Below are 22,566 nucleotides of genomic sequence, written 5' to 3' on the forward strand. Positions count from 1 at the left end.
CTTGATCAGCTGGCCTTGCCCTTGCGAGTTTTGGTATCAGAAGGTTCTAGAAGCTCCAGCTACCACCCGTGCCCGAAACCTTATCAGAACGCGTACAGCGACGGCGGGGGTCTACCTCCCAACGACCTCCGCCCTCCTCCGGTGTGGGTCTCCTCTCGTCTTCGTCTTCGTCTTCATCTTCGTTGGATTCCCCTTTTCCCAGAAGAGGCATTCATGATCTTGGAGAAACCAGTGGCCCAGCCTGCCGATCTTGCGGGTGATGCAGCGTGCAGCATTTGTACTGTTCATAGCTTCTTCGACTTTTCGGGTGTGTTCGTTTGTCATTAGAGCTCTCTAAAATCTTTAGAGTGCTCCCCCCTCTAAAGAATCATAGTTTTATTAAAGGTCGAATTAGAGGGCTGTTCGGTGCCGAACCTCTAAAGTTTAGATGTTTCGAATTTTAGAGGGGTGAAACGAACACACCCGGACGTGTACTAGCTAGCAGCTGACGATTTGCTGTTGCAGAACGGAAAGGGTGAGAGGGACGCTTTCCGGGGGCCGAAAATGGAGGCAGCGTTTGCAGCCACTATCTGCTTGACTGCGCTGAGATATCCTTGGGTGGTTTCCCCTGTGCTCCGTGTCTTCAATTTCGTATTGTTTGAAGCAGAGGTTTCCTTTGCCATGATGGTTCGTATGAGCATCTGGGCAACAACAAACGGGTAAATTTTGAGAATCAAGTAGCAACTGTCAAAAAAATATTGATCATCACATTTAGCCCTCCCATGCGCTTTCTTTAGGTTCCGGTAAGAATTTTTTTTTCGAGTTCCGGTAAGAATTTGCAAAGCTACGATCCAACAATCTTGGCCCAGCTGATTTCAGCTATCAGAAATTCACATAATCCTCTGAATTTCTGCCACAAAACCTCCACCATGAAACCCTAGCCCCTGGGATCAGGTGGCGGCGGAGGGCCACGTGGCGGCGAATTCCCTGCCGGCGATCGGGGCCGTCCATTTCTGCGGGCGACATGGACGACTATGCAGCCACAGCTCCAAACCAACACGCTGGTCGACACATCACACGGGGGCAACAGTATCAGCGGCTGTTCATCCCATCTCTGACCATGATCACCTAGCCGAGCGAACGAGCTCCTCCCCACGCCCCTCCATCTCTCCCCCCCATTCTCTCTTTCCCCCAAGATTCCCGCCCCCTCCGCGGCTCCGCCCCGGCTCCCCCCTCTCGCTAGCCCCTAGCTCTGGGCCTCCTCTCGCTGTGCGTGCACAGCGAAGGAGCACAGGCTCGAGCTGTAGGGGCCGCTGCATCGAGGAGGGCGCTGCGCTGCACGAAGGCTGCAAGGCTGGCGGCCTCTGCCCACTGGGCGTCGGCCCTGAACAGTGGAGATTCCCATCCCCATTTCCCAATTATGGATAGGCAGCAGCCAGCGGGGGAGGACTGAGGCCGCTCGCCATTGCTCCCGTTTGAGGTAAGCGCCTGGAATTCCTGTTCTTGCGTACCTAAAAATCCTTCCAAGACCGGATCTTTTGGCTGCCGTGAGCCCGGGAATGGAGAAAGGCGGGATCTTGGCAGCGCCTTCTCCTGCCTTTCTTGGTTTCCTGCCTTTGTTTTTGTTATCCTTTATTGATTGATTCATGATTGCATTTGTGAGTCCGCTTAGCTTTCGTATTTGTTCTACCGCTTCTTGGTTAATCTTTTCGAGGTCCCTCTGTTTTTATTTTTATTTCATGCCGAAGCGAAGGGTTCTTGATGTTGCTTAGCAGAGTAGAGTTACAACCAGCCGCCAGGCAGGGTTTAGCTCCTTTTGACTTTTTGTGTAGCCACTTTCCCCTTTTAAGTTCGATCCTAGCATCGGCAAGTGTGTTTGATGTATTCTTTTTTACCAGAAAAGGTGTGGGTGCTGTTGGTTGCTGGTAATCCGTCTTGGGTGCGGAAATGCGATGGAAAGCGAGGTCCCGTCCTCGTAGAGACAATCTTGGAGGCGTGATCGATGGCTCCCGATGTTTTGCCTTCAGCATTCTTTCAGATTTTGGAGAAACGCCATGGAAGGAGTACTGTTCGTCTCTGCATTCCAGACTTAGCTAGACCAAGTGGTTGTATTTTGGCTACCCAATACCAATTCCTGGTGGCGCTTTTTTGGGCCTTTTGTTTCTGCTTTTCTCTTTCAAGAAAGTACATGATGCCTTTGCCCAACTTCGTTTTCACTGCCGACTACCAAAATCGCAGTGTAGGTCCTACCTTATTCCCCGAAATGAGACTATCATTGCAAGCAGTGGCCATGTGGATTTATGCCAAATCCTGTGTTTAAAGAGAGAATTTGTGCCATCCCTTAAACTTCATGGCCCTGATTTCTTGAATTGTCAAGTCGCCATTGCCTTTAGACAGCAAGGAGGCGGAGGCCTGAGCCTGGGCTTTTGCAGATTCCTCTTATCTGTTTATTTCTATATCAGAATATCAGATGCGCCATTCAAATGGATCGTATTCTTCGTACAGCTGATTGGTGGTGTCTGCCTATTCTGTCATCTTTCAGAGACACTAAATTCAGGCTGCTTTGTTCGAGTGGCTCTCCTTGCAATCCTTCAGAATCTATTCCTGAAGAATACCAGGCTGCTCCACAGCTGTTTGTTCACATATGTGCTCTTGACCATAGATCGTCCCATCCATTATGAGTCTATAAATTGGTAGCACATTTACAGGATGCGAGCTTTCGAGTCTTTTCCTTACAGTTTCTACCTTAGGCCTTAGGTTATTAGCCTCGAAGACCATGTCCTCTGACTCTATGCTTCTCATTGTTAATGTCACAGCTTGTTCTACCTGGTGTAGCTTGGCAAACCTGTTCAGCAAAATGAGGCCTTCAGATGACAGGGCGCAGCTCTCAGGCTTTGCACAATCAGAAGAATCAACACTTGATGTGGAGGGGCATTGCTACCATCAACAGTCATTCCCTTGTTCTCCATCAATGCAACCAATTGCTTCTGGGTGCACACACACGGAGAATAGTGCGGCATACTTCTTATGGCCGACATCAAACCTACAGCATTGTGCGGCCGAGGGGCGTGCAAACTACTTTGGCAACCTTTCAAAAGGGCTCCTTCCCAAGTCTGGCAAGTTGCCAAAGGGCCAGCAAGCAAATAGCTTGCTTGACTTGATGACTATAAGAGCTTTCCATAGCAAGATATTACGCTGTTTTAGCCTTGGGACAGCAGTGGGATTCCGCATCAGGAAAGGGGTTCTGACAGATATCCCTGCTATTCTTGTCTTTGTTGCTCGCAAGGTTCACAAGAAGTGGCTTAATCCGACCCAATGCCTTCCTGCAATTGTTGAGGTTGGGAAACTTCAATTCATATGTATTTTAGATTATTGCACTAGCTTGGTTTGAGTTGGTTTTATCATGGTTATCACTTAGTCGGATCATTGACAGGGTCCAGGAGGTGTTTGGTGTGATGTTGATGTTGTTGAATTCTCGTACTATGGTGCACCAGCTCAAACTCCAAAAGAGCAAATGTTCACTGAGCTTGTTGATAGGTTGTGCGGCAGTGATGAATGTATCGGTTCAGGATCTCAGGTACACCTTTGTTCTTTTCTGCATTGATTGATTTTCGAACCATATATCATGTGGATCAGTTAGATCGTGCTACCATCTGCACTTTTGCAGCTGTGCACAATAATTGTATCGGACAAAACCCTGTACTACAAAATTGTACTACTGATTTGTAAGGGGACCGTTCAATTTCGTCAAGATTCTTCTCAAGATTTTACCAGTACAAAGGGGGAAAAAATTGCACAACATGCGTATGCTAAGGACTGAAAATTACTTTTTCAGTTCATCCAATCATGTAAAATGCCTGGTTAAAGGAGCTACTATGAATCCTGCAAATGTTCAGTTCGTCCAGCTGGATGTTCTAATAATATATTCCAACTAGTTTCCCCTGTAAAATGTGTGCTATAGCGGTTAACACATACTCATTCTCCTAAAGAAACACATCACACATCATCTGAGATGATGCAACTGAAATTTGCTACTATCGTCTGAATTACCTTAGTAATTGATTCTCTTTGAAACAAGAAGAAAATGTTGTCACATTTCTGTTGGCAAAATAGACTCTATGTACTCTAAAAGTTAAAGCGGCTGCTAATACTGTGTGATGATGCAATGGATGATTGAAGAGGCCATGCTTCTGAAAATTTCCTCCTTACGGATCTTGTTTCGTGATTTCAGGTTGCAAGTCAGGACACTTTTGGAACTTTGGGTGCCATTGTAAAACGTCGAACTGGCAACAAGCAGATAGGTTTCCTAACCAACCGGCATGTTGCGGTTGACTTGGACTACCCAAACCAGAAGATGTATCACCCTCTGCCACCCAACCTTGGGCCTGGTGTTTATCTTGGAGCTGTCGAAAGGGCAACATCTTTCATCACAGATGATGTTTGGTATGGAATTTATGCTGGAACAAACCCAGGTAGAGCAGTTACAAATTACCTGGTTAATATAGGAAACAAAATATTGCTTACATCTTTAATTGCTGGTTAATTTTGTGTCTGTTTAAAATTTCACGAGATGCCATTATTTATTAATCTATTCATATCAAGCAACGTTTGACATTTGTGAGTCCATTGAACTTTGTCAGTCAAATTAACACCAACTTGCTCTTCAGGTAGCTACTTTGTCAGTCAAGTTTTATTTTAAGGAAAAAAATATAGGTTACGCCTTTTTCTGAACAAATAAAATAAAGCCTAGATTTTGCCATGTTACCCATGCAGTACATCTACCTTATAAATTTTTCTGCCGACGATTCAAAATGATGTACATAACGTTCTAATTCCCAAACATACATGCCATGTTCTAATGAACTTGCAGAGACATTTGTACGGGCTGACGGGGCATTCATCCCATTTGCTCATGACTTTGACATCAAGACTGTCACAACTACAGTTAGGGGTGTTGGTGACATCGGGGATGTTAAGGTTATAGATCCGCAGTGCCCGCTTAATAGCCTCATAGGGAGGCAAGTATGCAAAATCGGAAGAAGTTCTGGTCACACAACTGGAACTGTGATGGCTTATGCCCTTGAATACAATGACGAGAAAGGAATAAGCTTCTTCACTGACCTCCTTGTTGTCGGTGAGAATCGCCAAACATTTGATTTGGAAGGTGATAGTGGAAGCCTTATTATCCTGACTGGCAAGGATGGTGAGAAGCCACGTCCTATTGGGATAATATGGGGTGGCACAGCAAACCGTGGGAGGCTAAAGCTTACATGTGACCATGGCCCTGAAAATTGGACCAGCGGAGTTGATCTTGGCCGCCTTCTGGACCGTCTTGAACTTGATCTTATCATAACCAATGAATCACTCCAAGGTTTGGTCTTTCCCAAACTTTTCAGTTCTATGTGCTCTACTTGTTTCTGATTGTATGTTCAGATATCTACAAAATTCATTATGCGGTTCAGACTTATTATTGCAAAATTTGAATCTGTACGCTTTTGTTTCCATGGTACACAACTGACAGAATTTTATCCTAAATAAAGATGCTGTGCAGCAGCAAAGGCTTGCAATGGTGGCAGCAGCCAACTCTGTGGTTGGGGAGTCTTCCACAGTAGCCCCTCCCGTCCCAGAAGAAAAGGTGGAGGAGATGTTCGAGCCTCTGGGGATCAAAATTGAGCAGCTGCCTCGGCATGAAGTTCTGGCCTCTGGAACTGAAGGGGAGGGCGCAGCTGCGACTGATGTGGAGGAGCACCAGTTCATCTCAAACTTCATCGGTATGTCCCCTGTGCGCCAAGACCAGGATGCTCCGAGGCAAATCGCCAACCTGAACAACCCATCAGAGGAAGAACTGGCCATGTCGCTGCACCTAGGTGACCGGGAGCCCAAGCGGCTGCGCACCGACACAGAAGCCGACCTTGACCTGGAGAAGTGAGGGGCTCAGTTCAGCGTCCCTACATTCAGAAATCAGAACTAGTCCAAAGATCTCCTGCGGTTCAGCAAATTGAACCTGCAGCGTTAGCTTAAACCAGCATGTTCATGGCAAATGCATTATGATGTACCATGGTGAAACTTGATTCAGCACCTGTAGGATTTTAGGTGGTATCCCTGCAGTTTTGCTGTGCTCATGAGACTTTGATATACACAAATGCTGAATCCCCTATCATGTTAAAACAATGCAGGGAGTGATGAAGTGGTCTTGATCACTTTTTTCCTATCATTATTGGTGACGTTATCTCAAGATCAAGCTTCTTGAAATCTCATGTTTTTTTTTGAGTAAGAAATGTTTTCACTTTCTAGAGTAAAAACTGCTGCTTCTCCGTTCTAAATTATAAACCGTTTTGACTTTTTTAAGACTCCTTTGATCCACATGTATATAAGTTTTTACTTTTTTAGATATATAAGTATATAATTATATACATTTAGAAAAATCAAAATAATAAATAAATTCTATAATATGGAACGTAACGTAACAGAGTAGCATGTATGGCATCTGTGTGTCTCTATGGGCCATGGACCGGGACTAGTTGCCAAACTCCAGATGTTGAACGAATATGCTGAACAGACGGCCCAGATCTAACTGTCAAATCCTCCGCGAAAAGCCTCATCCATTAGATTCTTTCATGCAGAAGCAGCTTTCACTGACATTTTAGGTCCACCACGCCGCTAAACTTCATCATTCTACTAAAGTCTAAATTAGGACTCCTCAGGCGATCTCTCCCTAAGAGCAGCACCAGCGTATAATTCATGGAGGGGTATTATTAAGATTGGACATGTCATCCGAGTGCCATCTAAAACAATCCTCTTCAGCGTAATAGTTTAAACATGGGAAGTCCTACCTCGAAAAAATATTCTTTCTTGCCTAACTTTCTTCATCTCCTGCAGTTACAACTTGCAACAGTCAATAGAAAAAAATATTATTTTTTATGGAGCGTGCAAAATGAAGCAGCACGGTTAAGATGGTGCTCGGGAGCACCCGCGTCTCCAGCGTGCAGTTGGAGAAAATCTTTCTCTGACGCTCCAGAACACCCTCAAAATTGCAACGCTCGAGCTGCTCTAACTACGTTCAGCAGTAGTCACGGGTGGCTGGGCCCCGCAACACGTCGGGTACACCTGTCAGTCCCGGGCGACGTGGGGAGACGGATCCACGTGGCCGCTGGTTGCTTCGCGCATCTCCCTTCAGCTGGGCGAAGAGTACGGGACGGGAACGGGAACGGGATAGCGAAACCTTCACGCCGCCGGAACCCCACCACCTCCCAAATCCGGAAGCGAATAAACACCGCAAGGTTCCGGCCGCGGTCCGTACACCAGCGTCGGCGTCCCCCGATCGGTTCCAAACCTTGCGGCTTTGGTTCGCGCGATCGGAGCTGGTTTGGCGGGAAGGCTCTCGCTCTCCTGCCGGCGCTTCAGGAGCAATTGGGGGTTCAGTCGGTGTTCATGTTGTAGGGGTGGGGGCGTCAGAGTTGTTGTCGGCGTTTACTTTTCGTTTCATTGGTGGCTGCCGGGACTGATCCGTTTCCCTATCTATGCCCCAATCGCTTTAGTTTTTTCTCTGATTCCCCCCCAAAATCGCTTCTCTGCCTATTTACCCAAATTGCTATCCTGATTTCGCTGATTTCCTGTTAGTCTGGCGAAGCAAATTGCAAGCTGATTTCGGGAATATTTTCAGCTCACCCCAGATTTCGCTGGAACTTGCTGAAATCGCTGAGGCATCGCTGCTCGCGTTATCTTATAGCTGCTGACGGGGGGCCAGTTGCCGCTGGTGGCTGCTGGTTGGGGGCTGAATTTGGATAGAGAAGTCTTGGAAAGGCGCAACCTTTTCTGGTGACCATGACGCTAATTGAGGAGTTGATCCGGGCGATAGAGCTCTGGCTGCGGATTGTCAAGGAACAGGTGCCCTTGGTGGATCCAACCCTTGACCCGGTGCTACTTGTTCCTGGTATTGCCGGCTCCATCCTTGAAGCTGTTGATGAGGCTGGGAACAAGGAGAGGGTGTGGGTGCGCATCCTTGCCGCGGAGCATGAGTTCCGAGAGAAGCTCTGGTCCAGATTTGATGCCTCCACTGGTATGAGCAACACTCTTGTTCACCAATAATTGTAGCTAATTATACATTGCTTAATTATTTAAACTCTAATGTTATGGACTGTACTGACTTACTTTGGACATGATTTGAGAAAGAAAGGATGTTAGAATATTGAACTATTTCCTTTAAAAAAAAAGAATATTGAACTCACAAAAATGCCAGAGACGCATGCACTAAAATCACATGGACTGATGAAACAATTGCTATAAACAAATGTATGGAAATATAATTTATTTTCCTTTGGCTTCATAAAGAAAATTTCAGCTTATCCATTTTAATTTATGTTTTTGTCCGATATACTATTATATTGTTTCCTGTTTCTATGTCATATGATTTTGAAGTTATTCTAATGGAGCAGGTAAAACTGTTTCTGTGAATGAGAAAACAAGAATTACCGTCCCTGAGGATAGATATGGTTTGTATGCCATTGACACATTAGACCCGGACATGGTAAGACATTACTTATTTGGGAGCTTTATTGTTGTTTTGTTATTTTTTTAAAAAAAGTTTCACATCAAACAGTAGCAGCTGGTAGAAGTAAATGTTTGTGATCTATTTTCAACTTTCTGTCTCTTAGCTCGTGGCTCTCATCATGTGCTGCTCAGTTATGTGTTATAATAGCCATTTTGCTGATTATTTTCTCTCTGTCTGTTGTTGGCTTCCAACTTATTATTGTTAGTGCTATCTTGGAAACTGGGACTTCGAAGCCACTTCATTATAGATTCGATCCAAGCCCCAATGAATTGCATATATTGCAGTGGTTCTCTGATCTCATAATTTACTAACATTTTGGTAACAGATCATAGGCGATGAGACTGTGTACTACTATCATGACATGATAGTGGAAATGATTAAATGGGGATATCAAGAGGGAAAAACTCTGTTTGGATTTGGTTACGATTTCCGCCAAAGCAATAGGTAAATTTTACACTTTTTTATTTATGCTATCCATTTCGTGATCCGTTACTGATTATTAACAGTCACAGTTTTATGAGTTTATGAATACGACTATAGATTTTTCTCATTGGTGATTTAAGTATTGTGGGGTTTTCCATTCTCTTTTGGGGCAAGAATTGTTATTTTCATCCTTTTTGATACCGTTCTGTTCTTCAGGCTCTCAGAGACACTTGACAGATTTTCCAAAAAGCTGGAGTCAGTTTACACAGCTTCTGGTGGGAAAAAGATAAATCTTATTACTCACTCAATGGGGGGATTGCTCGTCAAATGTTTCATATCTCTGCACAGCGATGTCAGTACTTCTTCATGTATTTTGGATCTTTCCTTCAGATTTGCCATGTTCAATGTCCTGCGCAGCTGCGCTGGCTTCAAGACTATAGCTTCTTTTCTGAATAGTGTTGTTTGTCTTCTATAGGTATTTGAAAAATATGTTAAGAGTTGGATTGCAATTGCTGCGCCATTCCAAGGTAATATGTGCTTGAGTATCATTTATTCTAACGTTATTCAACTAGGCTGCTAGCAATTTTACTTGACAAAGCGACCTTCTACTTTTCTTCAGGTGCCCCTGGGTACATAACTACTAGTCTGCTGAATGGAATGTCTTTCGTTGAAGGATGGGAATCAAAATTCTTTATTTCCAAGTGGTGTATGCAGCAATTGGTATGCTTTTATATCCTATCCATTCATTCTCATCCTATCGTCTGCGTTTCATGTGGGCTCCACAATTTTTTCCTTTGAAAAGAAGGCTGAAAACAGTTTTTATGCTTCAGCTACTTGAGTGCCCATCAATCTATGAGTTGTTGGCAAACCCAAACTTCCAGTGGAAAGACACCCCACTGCTACAGATTTGGAGAGAGAATTTGGATAACGATGGTAAGAAAAGTGCCCTGTTGGAGTCATATGAGCCTGCAGAAGCAATAAAGATGATTGAAAAGGCTCTTTCCAACAATGAGGTGAGTCATTCGCATTCAAATTATGGTATAACTCAGCTTACGTTGATGCTTATTTTTTCTGAAAATTTTGTAATGGCAGATCATTGCTGATGGGATGCATATTCCTGTGCCCCTTAATTTGGATGTACTAAAGTGGGCAAAGGAAACTCATGATATTTTGTCGAGTACAAAGCTTCCAGAATCAGTGAAGTTCTACAATATTTACGGGATTGATTATGACACTCCACATACTGTCTGGTACTTTCTCACCTGGATAGTTCTGATTTTAGTTTCAATTTTGTTCTTGTACTAAGCAGAATCTCCATCGGGCCCATTGACATGATGGGATGATGTGTTAATAACTGGAGTGGTGCATGTGTCAGATTTTAGTATACTAGTAATTTCACAATACTAGTATTGCTACAGAGATTGTAGACATTACTCGAGAGTTAAAAATGTCTCCAAAACCCACACATGTTGGTAGAAATCCATGTAGCCAAAGATTATGGGATAAGGCACAAATATGATATAAAACATCAATGTAGGATGGCTACATATTTGATGAGTAGCATCAACCTTCAGTTACTAATATGCATGTGTTTTGCAGCTATGGTAGTGAACGTCATCCAGTTTCAAATCTTAGTCACCTCTTATATGCTCAGGTTAGTTCTTCTCCTTATTGTTGTGTTTTGTGCATACCTGGTTTCTGGCTTGCTGGTGCGCTGAACAATCAATCCCTGGTTTATAGTGCCTGAGGCTCTGAACCATTTTTTTATTTTCAGGGAAAATATGTCTATGTTGATGGTGATGGATCTGTCCCAGTAGAATCAGCAAAGGTATGATACTTTTGTTGTTCCAGATTATTATTTGGAGGAATTCTAAAGGAAAGCGCTACCAAGAAAGTTGTATTAAATGATTTTTTTATTCGTTTTGCAGGCGGATGGGCTTAATGCAGTGGCAAGAGTTGGGGTTGCAGCTGATCACCGAGGAATCGTCTGCAGCCACCACGTGTTCCGAATTGTCCAGCACTGGCTGCATGCTGGAGAGCCTGATCCGTTCTACAACCCCCTGAATGACTATGTGATACTCCCAACAGCCTATGAGATCGAGAAGCATCATGAAAAACGTGGGGATCTCACATCAGTTTCAGAGGACTGGGAGATCATCTCCCCGAGTGATGGCAAAACCATGAGGCCAGCTGAGTTTCCTCCTATGGTCGGCGCGTTAACTGCAAGTCGGGAGGGCAAGGAGGGCACACTGGAAGAGGCACAGGCGACCATCGTTGTTCACCCAGAGAACAAAGGGCGGCAGCATGTGGAAGTTAGGGCTGTTGGTGTCAGCCATGGTGGCTAGGCGTAGGAGCCATGTTGGTTGTCTGGCAGCTAAACCCTCTAGGCACACTGTAAAGTGCATGTACATATGGGCTGCGGCCTCTGTAGGAAATCTGAGTTTAGAGCTGTAAAAATGTTTATTCTGCATGTAAATGTTCAGAACTAAAAGAGCAAAGTGGTGTTTGGAATACAACTCCCTCGCAAATAATTTGCTTATTACGTGGTGGTTGAAAATTGAAATGTTTAACCTTTTTAGCTGGTGCCTGTTGAAAAAAGGCTTTGTTGTTGTAATCAGCTCTGTTGGACATGCCGATGCGTTTCGTTTGGCTGTGCGGCATATTCTGTACCTGTCATTTCTTAAGCCGCAAGGGTCAAATGTGTTAAAAAGAATATTCAGAGTATGCCAATTTTTTCTCCAGTAGATTTAGTCGCCTGAGATTTTTCATAAGAATGACGGTCTTTCTTTGCTTTGAACTTTAATGACAGTTTGGTACACTTACACTTCTGAACCCAGCCGGATGCTGAAAATCAATATCCATCATCCACACACGTTTATCCAGAGCATGCAGGGTCAGAGATGGAGGCGTGGAGTACGGCAATAATCAAGCACCAAACCAAGTACAGATTGATCGGAGATGTTTTTTTTTTCAGAGCACACACATGGAACTCCAAAAAGAAGGAAGGAAAAACCTAGATCAAGTAGTTTGTAGGTACACCAACACCATGATCATAAATTCATAAACAAGGGCAAAACAAATACAGTGATGGAAACAAAGACGCATCATGACTCAGAAACAGCTCCATTCGCCTGCCTCCCTGCATGATCAGTCTGGACGCGCCATCACACCTGATGAGAGATCAGAAGCACATGTCGAGTAGGCAGCAGCAGCAGATGGCCGCCAAGCTGGCAGATCGGAAACACACAGAGACAAATAGATCAGAGACGTTATCAGTCAGCAGAACACGAATTCAGAAGCGATCCAAGCGGTGGCGTGCATGACAGACAGACAAAGCTCGTGTTGGAAGGAAACGTTGGCGTGCCAGCCGACGGGTTGGTAGACGACGGTGTCAGGATATCTTACCATCCTTTCATGAAGCCGTCGTTGCTGCCCTTGGACTCCTGCGGCGGCGGCGGCGGGGGCGGGTACCCGGCCATGGGAGGCGGCGCGCCGTAGGCCGGCGGTGGGTACGCCTGCTGGCCCGGCGGAGGGTACGCCGTGCCCGGTGGCGGGTACGCTGCAGAGCCAATAAACTCACCGATCAGTTCAGAGCTACAATTCCTCCTCGGAATGAACTGTCAGATAGCCAGAAAGGCATAGACGGACGATTGATCAGAACTCTGAAGTACCTGAAGGCTGGTAGCTCATGGCCGGTTACAGCAAGAACTGGCGCACCCTTCGTCTCTGTGCGATCAACACCAGCTGGAACTCTAGGAAGCCGAAGAGGGACTGATAACACAGGAGATGGTGGATGGATAGAAGACGAGATCAGAACCTTGAGAGGCCGGTCATTATGTAGGCGCTGGGCGCCGAGCTGTAAAGCACGTTTTTTTATCCCTAGTGCCAACGTACTATATTGCTTAGGCGCGTAGTCCAAGGAGGAGGATGGGAAAACAAACGGACAAACTGACAGCACCGGACGTTCAGATTCATCGGAGAAGCCACCTCGCTTTTCAAATCAAGGAAAAAATTGAAAATTCAGAGAGAGGCGCCGGTCGCAGATGCCATGCCGCCTACCTGGCCACCTGCCGAATCAGCGTGGTCGACCGTCTACTCGTCTTCTCCTACTGGGCTAGCACGTTCGTTGGTGGGTTCGACTTCCAGGACGCAAGCAACGCGTCGTTTACCTTTGCGCTGCGAAGCCGCGCATCGGTTTCTGCCCATGAGGCCATGACGCGACGACGAAACGTCGCTTTCAGATCGGCCAGCGCCCAGCCAACGTGCTTTTTCAAAGGTCGGATCGGTGGCGCGCCAATGAGGAAGAGGAGCTACGACCGGCGATCTGCTCCGGCCGCCGTGACCGTGACTCCGCCTATCCTACTACCAGTCTACCACCACCCGGTTCTTCCGCCGTCTCTGTCGTTCCAATCTTAATTTATATGCTATTAAAAAAAATATTTGTATGGATGTCTTCATGTTGCTGAAATCAAATCTCTGATCATCTGCTGCAATGAGACACTGCTCACATCCTTAACCACTAAGCATTCAGGCTCTGATACTGACAAGTTTACGCGGTGATCTCTTCTCCTTTTTCCGTTTGGACGTTTCCTGCTGCTGCTGCTGAAACAGTCGCTTCGGGTTCTTCGGTTACCACCCTTCCGAACTGCTCCACTGTTTGTTTAGTATGTAGGAGTATACTCTCAAACGGAGCGAACAAGTTGCAGGCGAATCAGGTTCTTGGTTAGGTTCGCGGCACAGTTTCATTTGTTTTTCTATTGTGTTTAATTAGACGGGGGTCTTTTGGACTAAAGGTCCACCAATAATGGATGCTCACGACGCCACTGTATCTAGGTCAAACTCGATGACCGATGCAAGCGTAGATGACATTCAAAGCTTTTGTGATGGTGCCCCATACATTTAAAAATGCTTCCAGATCAAAGCTTCTCTTTGGATGATCAATATGTTTTTATTTTATTTTATAGCGGAGAATAAATCAAGGACAAACGCCGAAGTATTAGAAGAAAATTCAGACAAACTATCCCCTCGCAAAAAAGAATCAAAGTATTTTAGGCTATTTTTTTTGCGAACAAAATATTTTAGGCTATTGCAGAAGAAGTTTGTAAGGTTTCACCCAAATTAAATTGATTTTAAACCTTATCAACAAAACCAGGCTCGAACAGTTCTCAAAACTTCGAACAGCAGAAAGTACGCGTCCTTTTTTTTATTTACAAGCGCACGTTCCGTTCGATCATGGTGATTCGGTGGATCCGCCGTCCAGTACGGAGCAGCCCAACAACGAATCAACGATCATGTGCTGGGCCCATGGATGAGGTGGCAAGATTTAATTTCTTTTATGCACTAATAGTTTGGAACGGTAGCTTTTCAAAAATAATTGGGAACGGTTTGCGTTTGCAGGCATCCGTAAGTTTTGGGCTGGTCCAACACTACTAAACCTTCGGCCTTTTAGAAACAACAGGGCCCATGTAAATAACCGGACGATATTTTCCTGCGGGTGCGCGGCTTCTTCCTCTTGCTAGACATGAGAGCAAGCAGGTTCACCTCATCCGAGTTCACCTCGCCGGGCGCCGGGCAGCCTAGTCTCGTCCTCGTCGTGCCCTCCTCCCCGTTCCCTCGCCATCGCCAAAAAGAAATCCCTCTCGGCCTGGCTGCTACGCACCCCGTCCCCAACCCTCCTCCCCACCTCCAACCCTCTACTGGCTCAGCTGGGAGCGCAGACCCGTCCAGACTAGGATTTGATTTCTTCGGTTGCTTGCTGGTAAGGAATTCGCAGCTTGCTTGCGTGGACTGTGCCAAGAGTTAGCTTGGTTCCGTCCGTCTATTTCCTTTGCTTCGTCCTCGAGCAATCGAGGTCAAGCCTACCGACTGAATGCCTGAATCCCGCCCCTGCCATGCCATGCCATGCTACAGATGATAATTCCGCCCCTGCACCGTTTGGGTAACCATTCTATTTCTCCTTGATAGGTAGCTAAACCTGCGCCGATGCATTGACCGCAAGGGGGATACGAAGAATTCTCGGGGCGGGCTTGAGCTATTGCCATGGAGATACTTAACAGTAAGTCCCATTACCTTCTCAGCGTTTTAGTTATGTCATTTGAAATCCTGTATTGCCAGCTTCTTACGTTTACTTTTCTGGATCCGTGGTTCAGGTGTTTCCTTTAGCTCGATCGGCGTCGGCAGAACCAGAATAAACAAGGCAGTGAAGGTACTGTCTTCATGCCCTGGCCTTTTGCAGTTCGTTCATTCAGTACTTCAGTTGTGATTATGTTGCCTGAAGAAAAGAAAACTTGAATTACATATATAGTTTAGGCCATTCAGCACAAAGTGTGCCATCTAGTCTTTCTAGGTGATATAAAAAGGGAAGTTTTCATATAATTATGTTGATTGAAGAAAACAAAACTGAAACTGCATATATAGGTTAGGCTATTCAGCACAATGTTGCCATCCAGTCTTTCTAGGTGATCAAAAGGGAAGTTGATTCATTTGTTTTTAGAGTCCATTGCAGACAGATAATTTGTCAGTACCTGCCATATACAGTTTGGCATCAGTAGTATGCCCCTGATCTTCATTACTGTTAATTATGGAGTCTGCTGAAGGATCTGTTGTTTTCTCCTTGAATGCTCTATCCAACCGACTAGGAACCGCACTTGTTGTAGTGTCATTTTTTATGATACTAGTTGTTTTGCTTTACGAGTTTCTCATTCAGCTTGCACTATACTACACATGGCAGATAGTATGCAGCTATGCACAAACAGTTTATCGTTCTTTTGCGGTCTTTGGGGGTTTTTGAACTGTCTCAACATATAGAGAAAATACCTTCAGTACAACTGACCAGTTGGCAAAACCCCAATACAATTTCAGATTAACAGCTCGAATACATTAGTATGACCTATGGAGATGGTTGATACTGAATGCTGCATGATCAGAAAATTCTTAGCATCTGTTCATTTTCGCACCGAGACCAGTTTGTGGAGATATACAGTAGTATGCAAAAAGAAGGCCAATTTACACTTGTCTGTTTTGTTTACAGGTTCAGGTAGGATCTCAAACACAACGAATTGGCTGGAAGCTGACAAGGACATGCTGTGAGTACTCTCCTGATACTTACAGGAGGCAAGCGAAGTATGAGCAACAACCACAGAACGTTGATCTTCCAGAATTACAGCCAAAAAACAAAAAGAAACCCTTTCCTGTTCCGATTAAAAAGATGTTGCAAGATTCTCGGCGAGATAAGAGGCTTGCACAAATGCGGATAGAGAAGCCTCTCGAAGCCCCAAAGAATGGTTTGCTTGTGCCAGAGCTTGTTCCTGTTGCTTATGACGTCCTTCATAACTGGAAAGTGCTCATCAGAGGACTCTCTCAACTTCTGAATGTTGTTACGGTTTATGGTTGCAGGTAACTAAAAAAAAAATGCTTATGTGTATGAGCAGTTTTATCTGAAGATGCTCTTACATAGGCATACATGAAATCAGCATTATTCCGAAATGATTTGTCAAGAATCCTGAACCTTTTTCGTTGATTGGTGATTTTGCAGAAAGTGCCCTCAAGTCCATGTTGGTCCGGTTGGCCACCAGATCCAAGACTGCTATGGCTCAGGAAGCCAGCGTCGGAACAGTCATCACTCTTGGGCTAGAGGTTCCATCAATGATGTTCTCATCCCGATCGAGTCTTACCATCTTTTTGATCCATTTGGACGGAGAGTCAAGCATGAGACCAGGTTTGATTATGACAGGATTCCGGCAATCGTTGAACTATGCATTCAGGCTGGCGTTGACTTACCGCAATATCCCTCAAGGCGACGGACTTCTCCTGTCAGAATGATAGGCAAGAAGGTGATTGGCCGTGGCAAGTTTGTTGATGAGCCCAAGCCACACCGGTCAGAAGACTGTGTATCTCTGCTTGCTGAGCTTGACACATTCAGCAACCAACAGGGCCAGTCACCTTCACCATCCAATGTGAAAGATCTTGCAGAGAGGACACTGAAAGCATACCTCACTGTCAGGCGAGGCGTCGAACAGCTGATGAGCAAGTACACTGTGAAAGCATGTGGTTACTGCTCTGAGGTCCATGTTGGTCCATGGGGCCACAATGTCAAGCTGTGCGGGGCTTTCAAGCATCAGTGGCGGGATGGCAAGCACGGGTGGCAGGATGCAGTGATCGACGAGGTCATCCCGCCTAACTACGTGTGGCATATCCCTGACCCCAGTGGCCCTCCTCCCAGATCCTCTCTCAGGAGTTTCTATGGCAAAGCTCCGGCTGTTGTAGAGCTGTGTGTGCAGGCTGGAGCTGCAATACCAGACGAGTATAGGCCGATGATGAGGACTGACATTGTCGTCCCAGACTGTAAGGAAGCTCGATGGGCTGCATGAGAAGAACATTCTACTTCTACCTGCGCCATAGTAGATTTCAACCAAAGATGCCGTTTTCCAGGCATGTTCTGGTGGTTGGGGCTGTTGGTCCTGTAACCATAAAGTTCAGGGAGCAGAAAATGCAGTCTGTATAACATAAGTAGTCGAGTATCATAGCTAAATCATGATGGATCAGAATTTTAAATATTCGTTGAAAGGTGATCCCCGAATATTCTGTATCCCTTACCATCGCCTTTTCAGCGATTCTATTCGATTCATTTCTCTAATGAGCCATTGGACTGCTACTTTTGTAGGTTTAGCGCATGAACCGAGGACGCACGAGAACAACCCTCATTGCCTGAAAGTGAAAAAGGATGGCCTCTGCAACATGTATGATGTCCATACCACCTTGTTTAATGGCCACAGCTAGCTTTATTCCTGTCTATGCTAGACTGTGAGGCACTTGTAATGCCTCAGGCGTTATCATACAGATGGCCTCCCGTTTCTCTGCCGGTAGCAGGGTACCATGCTTAATTGTGAGCAAGTGCTTTGGATTAAACTAATCGCCGGCGGTTTGTTCGGGTATTTGTGCGCCTGGTTGTAATTAATCATTGGGTAAAGGCTGTGCGCTTGTGCCCGTCCCCAGATCGACACTTTGGGCGTATGGCGACATGTATAGTCCTACCAGATCGTCGGCATATTGTGTTCTGCTTTTTGCTGTATACTACTACTTTGTAACATGCATGTAGAGGCTACTTATTCAGATAGCCGTTCACTTACGAAATGTTCTGAGCTGTTTATCAAATGGATGGTGAGAAATGAGCCATGGAGAAAAGATGCATCCCTGTGTAGCCAGTTCTGTGACGACCAGCAGAGATCCTAGAGCATTTGCAATGCAACTTATGTGAACAAGCTTGTCAGCTAGCCTTGAACTTTAATCTTTCGAGCTTTGTGCAATTTTTCATTTCAGAATAACATGCAGGATTTCAGAAAAGGAAACTTCATGTTACGTTATTGATCTATGATTTAATTTGTATCGAATGGATGGTACTCATGTAACGCCTTGAGTTGTATATGATTTGGATGGCGAGAAATAAAGTTTAGAAGAAATCTAGGACTGTCATCTAGGACTGAAGCTTGACTGCTTTCAGAAATCTGTTTTTTTTTCCGAGGATACTTTCAGAAATCTGTGCATCTTACTACAGTTTAGAAGAGCATATAGGGATTCAGAGAAGAACATTCGCGGCACATCATCATTAGAGCTCGTATCATTATTATTTTCTAGCCAAAGAATATGTCATCACATAACAGCCTATGAATCTCTATGATGCTGGCGCAAGCATAGAAAAAAATGAGAGGAAAAAAAAGGAGTGGGCCGCTGCACTGCAAGTACACGAGTTTGAGTTGTCCCGGTATATACCTCGTCTCCTTGCGCTAGGGCGATTAGAATAGAGCGAGTAAATACAGCTCGGAATCAAGCAACGGACCGTGGGCGTTTGGGAATCTAATGGTCCAGTTGCGAAAGCTGCCGATGCGGCCGTGTATAAATACGCGGCAGCAACGGCGATGCTAGGCATCAGCACTCGGCAGCTGTCAGCGCTGATCGGCTCCCAATCAGAGCCTGTCTCTCCGGCGAGCTCCTGCGCCGTAGTCATCATCGCCATGGCTAGGGAAGAAGAGCTCAAGGTACCGGAGCTTGCTCAGCGCACGCGTCCATTGATCCACTGCTTGTGTAGTTATCTTGCATTGGCTGACGTGGCTCGGTGGAATCATTGCGCAGAGGATTGATCTGAAGGTGAACGTGAGCTGCTGCGAGGGGTGCAGGAGGAAGGTGATGAAGGCCATGAGCTTGAAAGGTCGAGATCGTTAGCTCTGTGTGCAAGTCCCTGTTGCATTTGGGTTTCTGCTCTGCCAGCTCTGTTTGCAAGAGAAATGGTGCTGACGTGTGTGTCCACGCGTGCAGGCGTGCTGAGGACGGAGATCCAGCCGTCGCACGACAGGGTGACGATCGTCGGCGACGTGGACGCCAGGGTCCTCGTCAAGAAGCTGTCCAAGGTCGGCAAGATCGCCGAGGTGCTGCCGCCGCCGCCGCCGCCGCCGCCCTCTGAAAACGGCAAGAGGCGCGAGAAGGGCGGCACGATGGACGGCGGCGACAGGTCGGCGCCGGCGGAGGAGGAGAAGAGCAGCATGGGCAAGGACGACGGCAAGGGCACCGGGGGCGAGAAGGCCGCGGCGTGCAAGGAGGAGGAATGCAAGAAGTGCACGCAGAAAGCCGCGCGCGCCTGCGACGCCGATGGCGGCAGAGGCGACCACGCGGCCAGCGGGAAGGCGGCGGCGGCGTCCAAGGACGCCGCCGCGAACGCCATGGGCGGCGAGGAAGGCCGCGACGCCGACGGCTTCGGTGGCAAAGCCGTGGCGCCGGCGCTGCAGGTGCAGATGCAGCAGCACTACCACCGCGCGGAGCCGGCGATGGTGGTGCCGGTGCACGTGCCGGCGGCGGCGTACTACCCACCGGCCCCCGCGCCGTACTACGGCGGCTACTACGCGATGCCGCCGCCGCCCATGGTCATGCCGGTGCCGATGGGGGCGCGACGGCAGCTCCGGCCGCAGCCGTCCCGCTTCGACGAGGACTACTTCAACGACGACAACACGGTCGGCTGCCGCGTCATGTGAAGCAATCAAATCAACATGGCCGACCCGGCCAGCCAGCGCCGCTCCCGACTGCCGTAGCTTCATTCCTTACCGTGTCATTTTTTCCCCGAGCAGATCGCATCGATGGCGATGCGTCTGCCGCGCGTGCGCAGTGTAACAACTGTAACCGACCCAAGAACCAAACGAATTCTTTTTCTCCGTTCTCCGAACATTATACTAATCGAAGAAGAAGAATGCCATCGCGGCGTCGCTGTCGGGGGACCTGTTGCGCGATTCCGCCACTGCTTCGCGGCGTCCCATCGCCGACGAATCGCCGCAGCGCGGGTACACCAAGGACACACCAGCACGGGTGGAGTGGCCGGGTAGGGGGAAGAACCGAAGAAGAAAGCAACGGAAACTAAAGCCGAGGAATATAGGATGGCGCCGCCCGCGGCCCAGCCGAGGCTTTATCGATTCGGCGTCGGGCGGAAACGGCCGGTCGCGGGCTAGGCGGCTTTGGTGAGCTCCGTGGCCCGCCCTGCTTGCTGGTCGCCGATTCCATGGCCGACTGGACCGGCCGGCCGGCCGGCCGGACCTTCCGCTGCTGAGCTGATCGAGAGAGAGGAGTTGCGTTGGAGGCTGGAACGTAACCCCGGCGGGGTGCTTTGCTTTGGTCTTGACCCGGGTTTGTTCGTTCAACAAGGGAATAATTAAAGGCGATGGCGAGAGGCGGATCGAACTGGACCGCACATTACGTTTCACGCGTAAGCGTAATTAGCACATTGCCACAAAGGCATCGAGTGATTAGAGAGAGGGGAGTGATCTGGTTACCGACATGATCTCCAAAGTAGCTTCATTAGTATATTGTTTATATATCTCCGAAGTAGCTTCTTATGAGATCATATTGCTATAGTGCTACGAAATACTAGTACTTTTCCACACGAGTTTATATATTGTTCTTTTATGTTCCCAATATATAAATATCACAAGGATACTATTGATAACCAAGGTTCCATCATAGGAGTATTGTTTCCAACAATAGGTTCCAGGATATACTGTATTAATAAAACAAAATATTGGTTGACGTTATTTGATACGTCTGCCAGTTTGAAACAATCGTCCGGTGACTTTTTATGACGTCATGTATTTTGTAACCTCCTCGCAAAAAAAGCAGTATTTTGGAACTTTACGGAGCACGTAGACCCTCTTGCAATCGAGTTGAAAATGATACCAACAAACAATTAACGATGCTGCCAAGGTGACACGCGCCAGTTGGTGCGGGCTGGTGACACAGTAGTAGCAGGCGCTGATTTTGCTTACGAGAGCCTACGTAGCCCAACAGGCCGATATTACGGGGAGAGAGAGGGCCCAAACTTGGCGGGACGCACTCCTACATCTCGGCCTGCGCGCAGCCGATACGGACCCCAAATCAACGGGCCCAGCACAGGCGGCTTGCCGTGGAAGCAGGAACTTTCTAGAAGAACACGGCGGTTCTGATCCAAAGAGGGCAAAGAGACAGCACAAAGAGTCGCGCGGCCCCACCACGGTCCCCGCAGTCCATCCCCCGGTCCCGGCTCTGCCTTCGTGCCGAAGGACCAGGGGCAGAACCGGGTATGGCAACCGACCCAGATTCGTTGCTTCGCCAGCCTCCGCTCTGCGGGGAGGAACAGGACGGGGCCCTGCCTTCGTGCCGAAGGACCAGGGGCAGAACCGGGTATGGCAACCGACCCAGATTCGTTGCTTCGCCTGCCTCCGCACGCGATCCGGCTCCCGTCGTCACGGTCGTTGTCGTCGCAGCAGGAGGGTGCCCAAAGGCCAAAGCCGCATGTACTACTGGGACTGGGGTAGCAGACTAGCAGCAGTAGGCCAGTAGCACTCAGAGCGCACGTGTCGATCTACCAGACATGTAACATGTTGGCGCCTGGTAGAGGCTTGATCGGAACGACGGATCAAAATTTCGTAACATATTTAATATTTCTAATCGGTGAAACGGGTAGTTCCGAGAAACCAAACAATCTCGTAGTCTCCGACACTATCTCAAAATGCTAACACCTTATCTGCGGTGTAGTTTCCCCTGCACGATCCAACAACGTAAGAGCCGTTTCCATCTAGCCTCTTACAATAGTAGAAAACTAATCCTCACACTAATTATATAGAACCTAATTGGTTATGACGGTTACAGGTGTACAGCCCAGCAGCTCGGCTGTAGCTCAAGTCGTTGCAATTGCAGTTGCGCGAGTAGAGGAAGGTCCTAGTGCTCCCGGTGCTCGGGATGTTCCCGTGCACCAGCGCACTTTGCATCCGTTGGATGCAATATCTACGGTGCAGTTGAGGATACTGTGTATCCGATGACATTTGCATCCAAGTTCTTGTAAGTTTTGAAAATTGAGCGCCGTCTAATATAGGTTCCACCTGAACTATGAATATGTTTGCATCCAATGGATGCAGGTGCGCCGGTGCATGGGAGCACTAGAACCTTCCCAGAACCTTCCTCTGCGTGAGTATATTCCTTCCTTTTTCTTCTTATTCACATATCATTTCTAGGAAGTGCATATCACATCGAATGTTTAGATATCTATTAGAAGTATTAAATATAATATAATTGCAAAATCAATTGCATAAATGGAAACTAAT

General features: G+C 47.0%; 5 protein-coding genes across 10 annotated transcripts; 4 read left to right on the forward strand and 1 right to left on the reverse strand.

Annotated features, from left to right (window-relative positions):
- Positions 1-1,040: 1,040 nt before the first annotated feature.
- On the forward strand, positions 1,041-6,214 carry LOC112899740. 5 transcript variants are annotated; one of them, XM_025968331.1, is made up of 7 exons: positions 1,041-1,459; positions 1,878-2,047; positions 2,796-3,316; positions 3,413-3,556; positions 4,211-4,451; positions 4,850-5,350; positions 5,520-6,214. In XM_025968331.1, the coding sequence occupies exons 2-7, from the start codon at positions 1,927-1,929 to the stop codon at positions 5,906-5,908; spliced, it is 1,917 nt and encodes a 638-aa protein (XP_025824116.1). In that variant the 5' UTR covers positions 1,041-1,459; positions 1,878-1,926; the 3' UTR covers positions 5,909-6,214. The 5 variants fall into 5 exon arrangements, with proteins under 5 accessions (XP_025824116.1, XP_025824118.1, XP_025824117.1 ...); XM_025968333.1 differs by having other exon boundaries at positions 1,042-1,459; positions 1,878-2,042; XM_025968332.1 differs by having other exon boundaries at positions 1,042-1,459; positions 1,883-2,047.
- A 959-nt stretch (positions 6,215-7,173) lies between these two features.
- Positions 7,174-11,495, forward strand: LOC112899688 (lecithin-cholesterol acyltransferase-like 4). The gene is made up of 11 exons (XM_025968260.1): positions 7,174-8,038; positions 8,415-8,506; positions 8,856-8,974; positions 9,170-9,305; positions 9,429-9,480; positions 9,573-9,673; positions 9,784-9,966; positions 10,046-10,203; positions 10,553-10,607; positions 10,728-10,781; positions 10,882-11,495. The coding sequence occupies exons 1-11, from the start codon at positions 7,804-7,806 to the stop codon at positions 11,296-11,298; spliced, it is 1,602 nt and encodes a 533-aa protein (XP_025824045.1). The 5' UTR covers positions 7,174-7,803; the 3' UTR covers positions 11,299-11,495.
- A 359-nt stretch (positions 11,496-11,854) lies between these two features.
- On the reverse strand, positions 11,855-13,167 carry LOC112900851. Its single transcript, XM_025969643.1, has 4 exons — positions 13,123-13,167; positions 12,625-12,944; positions 12,359-12,512; positions 11,855-12,180 (listed from the first exon to the last, which is right to left on the reverse strand). The coding sequence occupies exons 1-4, from the start codon at positions 13,165-13,167 to the stop codon at positions 12,118-12,120; spliced, it is 582 nt and encodes a 193-aa protein (XP_025825428.1). The 3' UTR covers positions 11,855-12,117.
- A 1,278-nt stretch (positions 13,168-14,445) lies between these two features.
- LOC112901052 (APO protein 1, chloroplastic) lies at positions 14,446-18,165 on the forward strand. 2 transcript variants are annotated; one of them, XM_025969873.1, is made up of 6 exons: positions 14,446-14,711; positions 14,918-15,008; positions 15,103-15,158; positions 15,984-16,348; positions 16,488-17,519; positions 17,616-18,165. In XM_025969873.1, exons 2-5 carry the CDS (start codon positions 14,993-14,995, stop codon positions 17,320-17,322), a joined length of 1,272 nt encoding a protein of 423 aa, XP_025825658.1. In that variant the 5' UTR covers positions 14,446-14,711; positions 14,918-14,992; the 3' UTR covers positions 17,323-17,519; positions 17,616-18,165. The 2 variants fall into 2 exon arrangements, with proteins under 2 accessions (XP_025825658.1, XP_025825659.1); XM_025969874.1 differs by lacking the exon at positions 17,616-18,165 and having other exon boundaries at positions 15,990-16,348; positions 16,488-17,322.
- Positions 18,166-18,606: 441 nt separating this feature from the next.
- LOC112901296 (heavy metal-associated isoprenylated plant protein 7-like) lies at positions 18,607-20,186 on the forward strand. The gene is made up of 3 exons (XM_025970178.1): positions 18,607-18,987; positions 19,082-19,157; positions 19,265-20,186. Exons 1-3 carry the CDS (start codon positions 18,868-18,870, stop codon positions 19,972-19,974), a joined length of 906 nt encoding a protein of 301 aa, XP_025825963.1. The 5' UTR covers positions 18,607-18,867; the 3' UTR covers positions 19,975-20,186.
- The last annotated feature ends 2,380 nt before the right edge of the window (positions 20,187-22,566 follow it).

Source organism: Panicum hallii, chromosome 7 (genome assembly GCF_002211085.1).
Source record: "Panicum hallii strain FIL2 chromosome 7, PHallii_v3.1, whole genome shotgun sequence".
NCBI classification, from domain to species: Eukaryota; Viridiplantae; Streptophyta; class Magnoliopsida; order Poales; family Poaceae; genus Panicum; species Panicum hallii.

What these genes read in the sequence shown, in the direction of transcription:
- LOC112901296 (XM_025970178.1), top strand. Translation starts at nt 18,868, where the DNA reads ATGCTAGGCATCAGCACTCGGCAGCTGTCAGCGCTGATCGGCTCCCAA. An exon ending in CTAGGGAAGAAGAGCTCAAG is followed by an intron (nt 18,988 to 19,081) that starts GTACCGGAGCTT and finishes ATCATTGCGCAG; the next exon opens with AGGATTGATCTGAAGGTGAA. An exon ending in GAAGGCCATGAGCTTGAAAG is followed by an intron (nt 19,158 to 19,264) that starts GTCGAGATCGTT and finishes CCACGCGTGCAG; the next exon opens with GCGTGCTGAGGACGGAGATC.
- LOC112899688 (XM_025968260.1), top strand. Translation starts at nt 7,804, where the DNA reads ATGACGCTAATTGAGGAGTTGATCCGGGCGATAGAGCTCTGGCTGCGG. An exon ending in AATTGCTGCGCCATTCCAAG is followed by an intron (nt 9,481 to 9,572) that starts GTAATATGTGCT and finishes ACTTTTCTTCAG; the next exon opens with GTGCCCCTGGGTACATAACT. An exon ending in AGGCTCTTTCCAACAATGAG is followed by an intron (nt 9,967 to 10,045) that starts GTGAGTCATTCG and finishes TTGTAATGGCAG; the next exon opens with ATCATTGCTGATGGGATGCA.
- LOC112901052 (XM_025969873.1), top strand. An exon ending in GAATAAACAAGGCAGTGAAG is followed by an intron (nt 15,159 to 15,983) that starts GTACTGTCTTCA and finishes TTTTGTTTACAG; the next exon opens with GTTCAGGTAGGATCTCAAAC. An exon ending in GTTACGGTTTATGGTTGCAG is followed by an intron (nt 16,349 to 16,487) that starts GTAACTAAAAAA and finishes GTGATTTTGCAG; the next exon opens with AAAGTGCCCTCAAGTCCATG.
- LOC112900851 (XM_025969643.1), bottom strand. Translation starts at nt 13,167, where the DNA reads ATGGCCTCATGGGCAGAAACCGATGCGCGGCTTCGCAGCGCAAAG. An exon ending in CGCGGCTTCGCAGCGCAAAG is followed by an intron (nt 12,945 to 13,122) that starts GTAAACGACGCG and finishes TGATTTGAAAAG; the next exon opens with CGAGGTGGCTTCTCCGATGA. An exon ending in CATGAGCTACCAGCCTTCAG is followed by an intron (nt 12,513 to 12,624) that starts GTACTTCAGAGT and finishes TTGGCTCTGCAG; the next exon opens with CGTACCCGCCACCGGGCACG.
- LOC112899740 (XM_025968331.1), top strand. Translation starts at nt 1,927, where the DNA reads ATGCGATGGAAAGCGAGGTCCCGTCCTCGTAGAGACAATCTTGGAGGC. An exon ending in GTATCGGTTCAGGATCTCAG is followed by an intron (nt 3,557 to 4,210) that starts GTACACCTTTGT and finishes TCGTGATTTCAG; the next exon opens with GTTGCAAGTCAGGACACTTT. An exon ending in TTATGCTGGAACAAACCCAG is followed by an intron (nt 4,452 to 4,849) that starts GTAGAGCAGTTA and finishes ATGAACTTGCAG; the next exon opens with AGACATTTGTACGGGCTGAC.